This window comes from Pempheris klunzingeri, chromosome 22, assembly GCF_042242105.1.
Source record: "Pempheris klunzingeri isolate RE-2024b chromosome 22, fPemKlu1.hap1, whole genome shotgun sequence".
NCBI lineage: Eukaryota > Metazoa > Chordata > Actinopteri > Acropomatiformes > Pempheridae > Pempheris > Pempheris klunzingeri.
Window position 1 is genome coordinate 5,103,775 of NC_092033.1, and position 10,944 is coordinate 5,114,718.

General features: G+C 43.3%; 1 protein-coding gene across 1 annotated transcript; it reads left to right on the top strand.

Moving 5' to 3' along the window:
- The first annotated feature begins 116 nt into the window (after positions 1-116).
- On the top strand, positions 117-9,676 carry LOC139221910 (fibulin-1-like). Its single transcript, XM_070853860.1, has 17 exons — positions 117-272; positions 567-675; positions 1,497-1,632; positions 1,810-1,963; positions 3,212-3,271; positions 3,433-3,522; positions 3,649-3,786; positions 3,946-4,083; positions 4,164-4,307; positions 4,446-4,568; positions 4,736-4,861; positions 4,968-5,087; positions 5,166-5,297; positions 5,412-5,535; positions 8,305-8,441; positions 9,257-9,397; positions 9,512-9,676. The coding sequence occupies exons 1-17, from the start codon at positions 218-220 to the stop codon at positions 9,649-9,651; spliced, it is 2,067 nt and encodes a 688-aa protein (XP_070709961.1). The 5' UTR covers positions 117-217; the 3' UTR covers positions 9,652-9,676.
- Positions 9,677-10,944: the final 1,268 nt, after the last annotated feature.

The following is a 10,944-nucleotide window of genomic DNA, read 5'->3' on the forward strand; positions in this document are numbered from 1 at the left end:
CGCAGCTCCCTCCACCCCGCCCGCGCCGCCCCCAAATCTCTAACCCCAGCAGGCGAGACTTGTGTCGCTCTGACTGAGATGTTCTCCTCCTTCACGGGACGCTTTTCACAGGAGAGTCCGCGTCTGTTGCTGCCTTTCAGCCGCCGATCATCGCCAAAGTGACTTTAACAGCAACATTTAGTCGATCGGAGGAGGAAAACTCTTCAAACTGGCTCCGATGGCGAAATGGACTTTACTTTTGTTTTCTTTATACGGAGTTCTGCACGGACAAGGTAAGAACGCAGCTGTTCGCCACTGAGGTGCAGAATTTGGAAACATTTTGAGACTGGTTAATGGTTTGAATAGCACTTATTTATTTTAGGGGATATTACAGCCTTATGTGAGGTTGCTGTGGATGTTCAGACTGTTTACTGAAGTGAGAGTGAATCAGAGAGTGTGAGCCCATTTTAATGAAATCTGAGTCAGTATCTGGCACTTTGGTGCTGCCTTGCCAGTTTTTCAATCTACTTTGCCACATGCCTCGTCTGTCTATTTGTGTTCCTCATGCCATCATCCCAACACTGCAGAGATTCAGTCCCCCGATGTACAAGAGTGCTGTCATGATGGGAGGGATCGGGCCCAGAGTGGACAAGACTGTACAATCCTCCCCCTCATCTCCTCTTCCCACACCTGCAGGTGAGCAACACCTGGTTTCTCAAACCAGCTTGGACCTCTGGAGGGTCTCAAAGTGGGGCCCAGGGACCAAAGAAAGGTCACCACAGGGGGTCCAGAGAGGGGATGCATGAAGTTTGTTGAATTTATCCACTGTGGGACATTATTTATTGGTTTGAATGGTAGGTTAGGGTGCCGCGGTTCAGTGGGGGGCCAAATCTATCACATTGGACACAGAAGATTCTTCAAATAAAAGTGTGGGGTCTTGCACGGGCAAATGTGGTATCCTGTGGAGCGGCGTATGCTATGGTATTTTTAAAAGCAGGAAATACCCCCGGGGTTGCAAGCCCCAAATCATCTCCACAGCCCTCAAACATCCATGGCGCTACAGGGGAGGATTGCCACATAGTAACTACATGGTAAGTGCAGGCGTTAAGTGGCCCCCTGGAGCATTTTTAACACTAAAGGGCCCTGTTTTACTGTAAGAACATAGAGGTGGTGATTGATGAAGTAAGGTAACACCTGGTCAGCACATGGAGGTCAGCGGAGGGAGCGTTTACTAGGGAAAGGCAGGGAGGGAGGGAGGGAGGGAGCAGGAACAGAGTTTTCGTCCATAGAGAAATGAAACATTACAATTACAATGTCTTGTAAACTGAGTTAGCTTACTTTTTGTTGCAAGTAAATGTGCAGCATAAAGCCACTTGCAGTCAGCTGATTGATCTATCTAATGCAAATAGTGAGCATTTCCTCACATGCTTCTTATCCGACTCTTTCCCCACACAGCAAAGAGTGCAGTGAATGTTCTGAATGAGGTTTCATGCGAAATTTCTGCTGTTTATTCGCAGGATTGTCCAGGAGCAGTGCTGTGCAGCAGCAGTAGAGAGTCAACTGTGTGACAATGGCATCAAGATGGCGCAGGGACAAGGGGCCTGCGAGAGGCCCTTCTTCAAAGGAGAGTCCTGGGAAACCAAAATCTCCAAGGTTGTCCTTCCTAATGTCAATATCTTCAACCTTTACACGTCTCCGCATTCTTACACACACAGATAATACGCTTAGCACTTCATAAAGAAATACCTAATGGGTTTTTCTGTTTTTAGAGAATATTACATTTTTCCAACTGCCTTTCTTTCCCTTTCGTCCTCTCTGTCTCCTGTTTAGAAATGCTGTGACTGCTGTGCGTTCGGCCTGATGACAGCGAGCCGGGGTTCGACCTGCGAGCTCCATGGGTTGCTGCTGGGGGCTCAGTGTGCACATACAGCTAAAACCTGCTGTGGCAAAAACACAACAGAGGAAATAAAACCAACTGATGAAGGTAAAAGAGCTCAACCAGCTTGTGCTTTCAGTCTTCTATGAATAACTCCACTCTGCCTTATCGTGAAAGAATGGCTACTGGCTGTCTACGAGACTCAGAACAATCGATATACTTATACACAGTATGATTTGGCATCATGGTCTAATGAGGCCTTTATAAAGGGTGTATGGTATTAAGTGATGGCTGGAAGTGATATAGATAAATTATAAGCCACTAAAATGTACTTGTTGATCAGTTTTGGGTTGTGAGGTTGAAAGAAATGTGTTCGACCTTTTATTGTTAGACAGGAGCTGCAGAACCAAAATCAACCAAACCAGTAGTTTTTTATTCCATGCCTTTTTTTCCCCTCTGTCAGAACCTAGTGCCTACATTACCCATAATCAGCCACTGCTGGTTCAGTCAGAGATTTGGGTGTGTTCGCTGCTAATGTAGCCTTGTAGCCCATTTTCAGACTTGTAGTCTTCACACCCAACTCAACTCAAGCGACACCAGTGGAAACAGTTTTGCACAGCTCCCTTTTTCCACACATGCAGTAGTATTCCCTGAGACCTGGAAATGGACTTTGATGTGCAAAGTTGCTGGATTTTCCGTCAACAGCTTATAACTGACCTATAAAAAGTGATCAGTGAACTATTTATTAGCCAACCTAGGGAATTTATTAGTGCTGGGAGCAATACCTTGACGCTCTCTGAGATTTGTTTGGGCTGAAAGAGACAGTTTTCAAAAGAGTGCACTGCATCAAAACAGGCAGCGTTACTAGGAGCACTGAGAGCAGCGGTGTTTCCGTGAAGGGCCGGATGAATGGCCTTGGTGTGATAGCTGTAGAGCAGATTGCTGCCAGACAGACAGAGAGACAGACAGAGAGACTAGGTCACCAGGGTATTCACTAGGCTAATCTGCCAAACGCCTTGCCAAATGGTAACTCCGGGCCAACTGGTGTTGTGCCTTGTAGCTTTTGTCGCCTAGCAGGCCTCAGGTGAAAAAAACACAAACGTGAGGAGGACAGAGCTGCAAAAGCACTCAACTTTGAGCTCTTCGTGGCCTTTGCTCTGTAACAGCAAGTCACTGATAGAGCAAAGGCCAGAGTGATACCAGTTGAAAAGAAATGTGTGGAGTCATACTGTGTGACAAGGTGCTGAAGTGTCTAACCCCTGTGCTCTTTAGTTATTCTGGGAATTTGGTCTACTGTAAAAAAAAAAAAAAGAGTCATATTTGGTTTTAATGAGGCTTTTTCTTTTATCAAACCAGTGACAGAAAAGCATGAAGTCAACGTTACTGCCAAGCCTCCAGAGGGAACAGACTGTAAAGGTTTGGCATCTTAATTTCTTAATGTCATTCGTTGTAATAAGAGCTTAAGCCTCTTAAGCCGCAGCCTCTTATTGGCTCTGTCTCCCATCAGCCAGAGACATGATTCCTGTGATCTAGGACACACTGTGCACTGTGATGTTTACTTCTTCTGCTGTTTTCAGACTCCATTTGCTCCCAGCTGTGTGTAGGCAACGGTACCTGTGCATGTCACGATGGTTATCAGCTGCATAAGGATGGAGTGAGTTGTGAGGGTAAGTGATCTAATTGAAGTCACCTACGTCCTGCAGTTTGCAGTTCAAAGTGGCCCTGGCTCTATTGAGCAGTCCGTTGGTTGATCCACCTCTTCAGCCCTCACTGAAGTATCTCTCTCCCCTCAGATGTTAATGAGTGTCTGATTGGGAGTCACAACTGCGTCTTTGGCCAAGTCTGCATTAACACTGAGGGCTCCTTTCGCTGTCAGAGGGAAACCAGCTGTGGCACCGGGTATGAACTCATGGACGACAACAATTGCCAAGGTAACAAGTCATTGTAGAAGTTACAAAAAGATATCCAAATCACTGTAAAGGTGGCTGGAACTGCCTGCAGTGTTAGTTCCTTGATATAAAGTAAGCAAAATATGACCCACAGTTTTCAATACTTCATATAAAAAAGCGTTTCCTCCTTGCCTGTTCCAGACATAGATGAATGTACTCTGGGGACCCATAACTGTGGACCAGACTTTTTGTGCACCAACACAGCCGGCTCGTTCCGCTGCCACCCAAAGGAAACGTGCACAAGCGGCTTCATTCAGGACGCCGTTGGCAACTGTATCGGTGAGTTTAGTGTCCCAGTCAAGTAGAAGCGTTCACCGGGTGGAAAGACAGCTGACTTGCTTTGTGTGTTTTCTCATTAGATATAAATGAGTGTGTGGCTCAGACCACTCCGTGCCAGCCCGGCCAGATTTGTATCAACACCATGGGCTCGTACACTTGTCGCAAGAACACAGTCACCTGCGGACGGGGCTACCATCTAATAGAGGATGGCACACGATGTGAAGGTAGATGCTGTCACAATAAACAGGTTTTCTGTTTGTTGACTCTCCAATATTGTGTGTTTTTGCAAGAAATCGTTGTATCTCACCTTAGTTTCCCCCTTTTTTGAGCTAAAGATGTAATTTCTTCCCTCTGTGTTACAGATGTAGATGAGTGTCGTACAGGCAATGTTTGTGGTGACCACGGTTGTGTCAACCTGGTGGGCTCGTACCGCTGTGAATGCAGAATTGGCTTCATCTTCAACAGTATCACCAAGCTGTGTGAAGGTTCAGTATAAATTTATCATCTTTTTCTGTTGGATTTTGCGCACAAAACAAAGTTTTTCACGTTCTGGCATGTTTTCACGCCTCTCAGTTTAAATCTGAACAGTAATGGGATCATAATGGGTACATTTTGACTCTCAGATTCATCGTGAGTCCTCTGTGTTCTTTAGATATCAACGAGTGCAGGCACTATCCCGGACGGCTCTGCGCCCACAAGTGTGACAACACAGAGGGGTCCTATCAGTGCAGCTGCACCACTGGCTTTAAACTGTCCCACGACGGCAGAAACTGTGAAGGTAAAATTAACTTTCAGTTCATGAATCCATTCAGACAAACGTTAGAGACATAATAATAGAAGAAAACGTATCTGAATATGTTGTATCTGCACCTGTTTGCTGACAGATGTCAATGAGTGTGACGCCAACCCTTGCAGCCAGGAGTGCGCCAATGTCTACGGCTCCTACCAGTGCTACTGTCGCCGTGGTTACCAGCTGAGCGACATCGATGGGATAACATGCGAAGGTACCGTGAAGTCACACATTTAAAAAAATATAACTCACCATAAACTGACATCGCTGACTTTCACTCCGCCGCCCGCAGATATCGACGAGTGCGCTCTGCCTACCGGAGGTCACGTGTGCTCCTACCGCTGCGCCAACGCCCCTGGAAGTTTTTACTGTACCTGCCCACCCACGGGTTACACCATCACCCCCAATGGACGCACATGCCAAGGTCAGTAGACAAACCTTTGCTGCCTCACAACACCTTCAGAAAGTGAGTTATAAATGCCTGACGCGTTACTTTTTATTAAAATGTCTAACCTTTTGCTTCCCTCTGTGTTTGCAGACATCGATGAGTGTGCGGCGGGGAGCCACACCTGTTCTGTCTCTGAAAGCTGCTTCAATGTCCAGGGAGGATATCGCTGTCTGTCCTTCACATGTCCTCCAAACTTCCGGCAAGCTACATGGGGGTGAGAGCTAATGGCTACTTGGTTATGATGAGCTGTTCAAAGGAAAGGGTTGCTTGTCACCAGCTGAGCATGAAGCACCTCACACACCTGTAGTTTAGATTTGAGGCTCCATCCTCTTTTCTGCCTCAGTCTTTTTTTTATTTGACTTCCTGTGAAATTTTACGCGGTTTTCGGTCACAAACTCCTCTCTTACTCTCCAGTTTCCCTCTCTGTCCTGTCCCTTTGTTTCCCCACGCACGCAGCCATTTCTGCCCTCCATCCAATGAGCTTTTCATTTTTTCCCTTCCAGCCGTTGCGAACGCGTAACTTGCGAGTTCACGCGGGATCCTGCGTCGTGTTTCTCGCTCCCGCTGAGAATCTCCTTCTACAACATCAGCTTCCCCACCAACACTCCCGTCCCTACAAATGTTTTCCGGATGGGGCCTTCTAATTCAGTGCCGGGAGACAAAATGCTGCTCCATGTAATCTCTGGAAACGAGGAGGGATACTTCGTCGTGCAGCAGCAGGCTCATGGAGGAGAGATCTCGCTGCACCGTCCTCTATCTGAGCCCCGGGACTTCTTTCTGACTGTGGAGATGAGGCTCATTCGCTACGGGACGGCACATCTGTACAAGGCCAAGATCGCTGTGTTTGTCACACATGAGCTGTCCATCCGGCCCTCAAGAACCTTTCCTTATTAGAAGTCTGTGAAATTTAAAGGGATAGTTTGGAGTTTTTGAAGTCTATCCCTATTTTCTCCTCACCACCCGTGTACTGTATTGGTGGTTTTCATTTTCATCCAATCTTTTCTTTATTTTGAAGTCACAGCTCCAGCTTTCCATCTGCCCTCCAGTACAAGGGCAGATGGAAAGTTAATAAATCTGTCATCTGTGTTGAGTGGAAAAACACATACCCAAAGCAAAACTGACGTTACTGGAGTCTATTAAGGTGAATTTGAGTTGTTTCCTCTTTTTTATATTCCAGCTCAGTGCATCGCTCAAAATACATCCAATAGCTTTTTCTGGATACATACTGTTTTCTTTTACAATATATAGGGATTTAAGGTTGTCCCTGTTTAATTGCTTTTGCAATTATTGGGTGGTTATCAGTTAAATTGCTTTTGCAATTAAGCAGGGATGATTTCTAGATGGAAAGCCAGAGCTGAAAGTTTCATTTGAAGAAAATAATGGGATATTGTGATAATACACACTATGATACGTGTGGTGAGAAAAATCTGAATTATTCCTTTAATAGTTTAATTTAGTTTAATAGTAGGAATAGTTCAACATTTTGGGAAACACACACATCTGCCAATGCCGATTTAATTACATTTGTATATGTAATGTGGTCTTTTAGGTGGTATAACAACAATCGATGTTTTATTTTCATTATTTTTTTTTTATATATGATGTAGATGTAGATATTAAGTACAATAGGACATTGTGCCACTAGATGGTGCCCATTAGCTGTTGAGGATCTCTACAACACTATGGCAGGATTATTCATGTGCATTAATTTGCATTGATGGCAGCTCACTCCCTTAATGTGTACATTCTATGTGTTTGGAATTAAAAAGTGACAGATAAAAATGGCTTTTTACTCTTTCTAAGAAGAACAAACACGCAGACCGGCAATGGTTTCTGTTACTACTCTCGCGCTTCCTCTGCTGTGGTCATTTCTGATGTTGAAACCAAATTTTCCTACGATGTGTTCCAAGCAGCCTCACCATAGGATCAAAGAGGCCTCGCCTTAGAGGATAGCTAGAAAAATAAGCGTGGCACTTATTTATGGGCACCTGAGGCTTGGCCAGCATGGGGGCTCAATTAGTGGTGGAGCGGCATTACAGCTCCTATGATGGATGGTGCTTTTAGTGTTGGTATTGGGTGGTTATCAGTTAATTTGCTGTAATTGATACCAAAAGCACAGTAGCTGTGTTGGTCAGCCGGATAAATGCAGCCAGACAAATTTTCCACTGTTGCACTTTCCTCCGGGTGGTTTTGGGGGTTTAATGCATATAGAGCTGATTGAAAATGCTAAGATATGAAATATATGAGGAAATTATTCTCTTAAATCTTTGGATGATATAACCACTTACTTTCCAGAATACCAAGTTAATTATTTTAAAGAGTAAAAATAGTGAAATTCTGTATGATAATCATAGTATCTGTATGTGTGCTGATTCTTTTGCTGATTCTGTCAAAATTGTGACCTTTTTCATTATTTTTCCATGTGAATATGATGTCACATCAAATCGATCACATCAAATGACATTATTTCTTGTATATCCTTGTGTGGTTTTCCTTGGTGGCATTTCGCTGCTGTGGAATACTACACAGTCATCTCTGTGGCTTTGGCTTCGTGCTCAGCGAACAACTTGGATTCACCTGCTTGCTGCTAATTACATGGCTGCAGTTTTTGAGGTTATGTTTGAAAGCGCTACTGTCTTCACGTTGGGGAACCCCAAAAAACATGATTTTAAGTTGTGGAATCAGGTTTTGGCCTCTTTTTAAGCCGCCAGTTCTTTGGTTAACCATAGAGGTCTATGGGGCTATTCAGGTGCTGCCAGGTCCTTCATGCTGAACTCAACTGAGCAGCCTTGGTCAAACCTTTTCTTATGAATACTGTTGCATACTGTATAGGTTAAAAGTGCGGGAAATTCACACTTTTCCTTCAGATTGTTTGCATTCCCCTTCCTACTTGGTCATAAATCTCCCTCTTTTCTCCATTTCCTTTGGTCCTTTTCCGTCTTGCCTCCTTTGTATCACCACTGTTTGTCCTTTTCAGATCCAGACACGAAGGTTCAATCAATGTGCGTTGTATCAAAGCCTGCCAAGTTAACGACATCGGCTGCAATCTCGATCCCGTCCACCTCATCACCCACACCGTCCTCTCCCTGCCAACCTTCAGGGACTTCAGTGACCCAGAGGGTAAGACTAAGTGAATGTACACCAAGTTCTAAGAAGCAGCTTTTAGAGGTGTACTATGTGCGCAGCTTTGATAAGCTTGTTCAACAGTTGGATCTAAATTTGCCCCACAGAGTGTGTGTGTGTGTTTCTGTGATGCTGTGAATATGTTGTAGTCATCTGCATCATATTATTTAACCACATTAGTCCCAGTGGAGTTTGGTTGTTTCCCATAGTCATTAATGTGTAAAAAGTGTTTTACTAGTTTGAATGCTTCAGTCAACTATGATACACTTTAGGCACTGAGGCAGAAAGTCAGAAAGCAACATGGTTACAATTAAGTAAAACATGAGTAAAAGTTACCTTCAGTAAATGCTTGTTGTTGGACTTAATCAATTAAGGCCAAAGCTGCCATCAGTTACATCAGAAACCCCACTGATTGCACTGGTTGGTTGAATCACTATACTGTTATCAGCTATCATTCTTCATTTTCAAATAATTATAATATTAGAAAATGTGCAATACCTTCATATCTGAGGCTGATAAGAGATTTTGAGAGGCTGTTAAATACAACAGTTTAGACAGATACAGGTTTTGGGTCTGGCGCTGAATGGGTTAACTCAGTACCTTGAAATGGCAAACTTTCAAATTACTTGCAGCCTGGTTGTGATGAAACTTTCCACCCACCAACCTGCCACAGTGCATGAGAATCAGTTACTTATTTCGACCCACAGAACAATTGTTTAATCATGTCATGAATATCTGATTCAAAGACTGAGATGCCCTGTGTGGTTTGCTTCTATCAGACTAAAACTAATGTTGAACAATTCTTCCAACAGAAATAGTTTTCCTGAGGACAGTTGCGGTGGCTAACCCTGCTCCTTCTCCCACTGCCACCGATGTTTTCTTTGACATCCTGACTGCAGATGACCAGTTCTCGTTTGATGTGCAGAAGCTCTCCAGTCAGGGCATGATTATGGGTAAGAGGAGAGAGTATCACTGAGAACCAGACAGTCAATCTCTTTTCTTTGCACATATTACATTTACTTATATCTCTCACAAAATCACTAATCCCAATCTGCGTCATTTCTCAGGTGTGGTTCGGCAGGTGAAGCCTATCATCGGCCCCAGGGACCTTGTGTTGGAGGTGGCTATGAACTATGTCAAGTCAGGGATCATTAGCCATCGTAACGTTGTTGTCATCCACGTCTTCATCTCTGAGTTCTGGTTCTAAGTAGTGAATGAAAATACTGGACTAGCAATACAACACGTAACTGGGGACATATTTTAATATAGTTTTTAATATCTGGAAGCACCTACTGCAAGCGGACAAGATGTCCACAGTAACATTTTTACTAGTACTAACTGTATTTCAAGAACAACTAGTCAAAGCTAAATTTAAGCCTAAGACATCTCTAAATCATTACATGGTGTAAGTGGCTATTTTACAATATAAAAGCTAGACTGGATATATATTGCAGATATCTGTAATACAATTCTTCCTGGTGGAAAAACACATTTCAGATATCCACAATGTCATTCTTCTTCACTTTTGCCATTCATGTGTACTGGCCTTTCAGTTTCAGACATCTATTTGACGCCATTTTTGATATCTAGAATGAACATTCTGGATATTTGCAGGACAATTCTGACAAGGAAAACTGACATATCTACCTGTGATGTTGTTTTTGACTACAATATATATCCAGTATAGAGATTACATGTTAATGACTTCCTGTAGGTGCTTCACTTATGTTAGTGAACATTTCAAAAACACCTAAAATACTATTGCTGTTGTGTGAAAGATGAAATAGATCATTGCACTTGGTTAATTACCAAGTGTTTTACATGTACTGAGATAGTTATAGAAGCAGTTTGCGATCCATTCTGGTGTTAGTTTACGACTATTTCTTTTGTCATTTCAACACAGTATATACTGATAAAACAAGAACTCATTATTTAAGATACTGGACCATGAGGCTACAATCACGCTAGCAGCTCTGAGAGGCTGAACTTGAGCTAAATGCTAATGCCATCATGCTAACAAGCCTGCTAACATGCTAATGTTTACCATAAAATACCACGTTAACCATATCAGTTTAGTTTGTTAGCATGCTAACATTTGCTAAATAGCACGAAACATCATTTTATCAGTATTGAGTCATAAATCAAAGTAATTGGATCTGATGGTGGTAAAGTTATCAAAATTCATCCTGAGAGTCATGAATGTGTATATCAACTTTTATGACATTTAACTCAACACCATAAATGCCAATGTCATGACTTTGGAGGAGACGTCAGAGGGTCTCCGGTGAGGTTATTGTGATGCATGAAAACCATGAATGTCTGAACCTGATTGTTGTCGGGATATTCCACGCTGAACGAAAGTGAGCTGAGTGAAAGTGTCCTTCCTTGGCACCTCTACGCCAGATGTGCTGAACGTTGGAGTAAAATACTGTAATAGATTCAGAGGGTGCTGTCATTGCCTTAACCACTGTCTAGTCTAGTGTGTTTAACTTTAATTCAG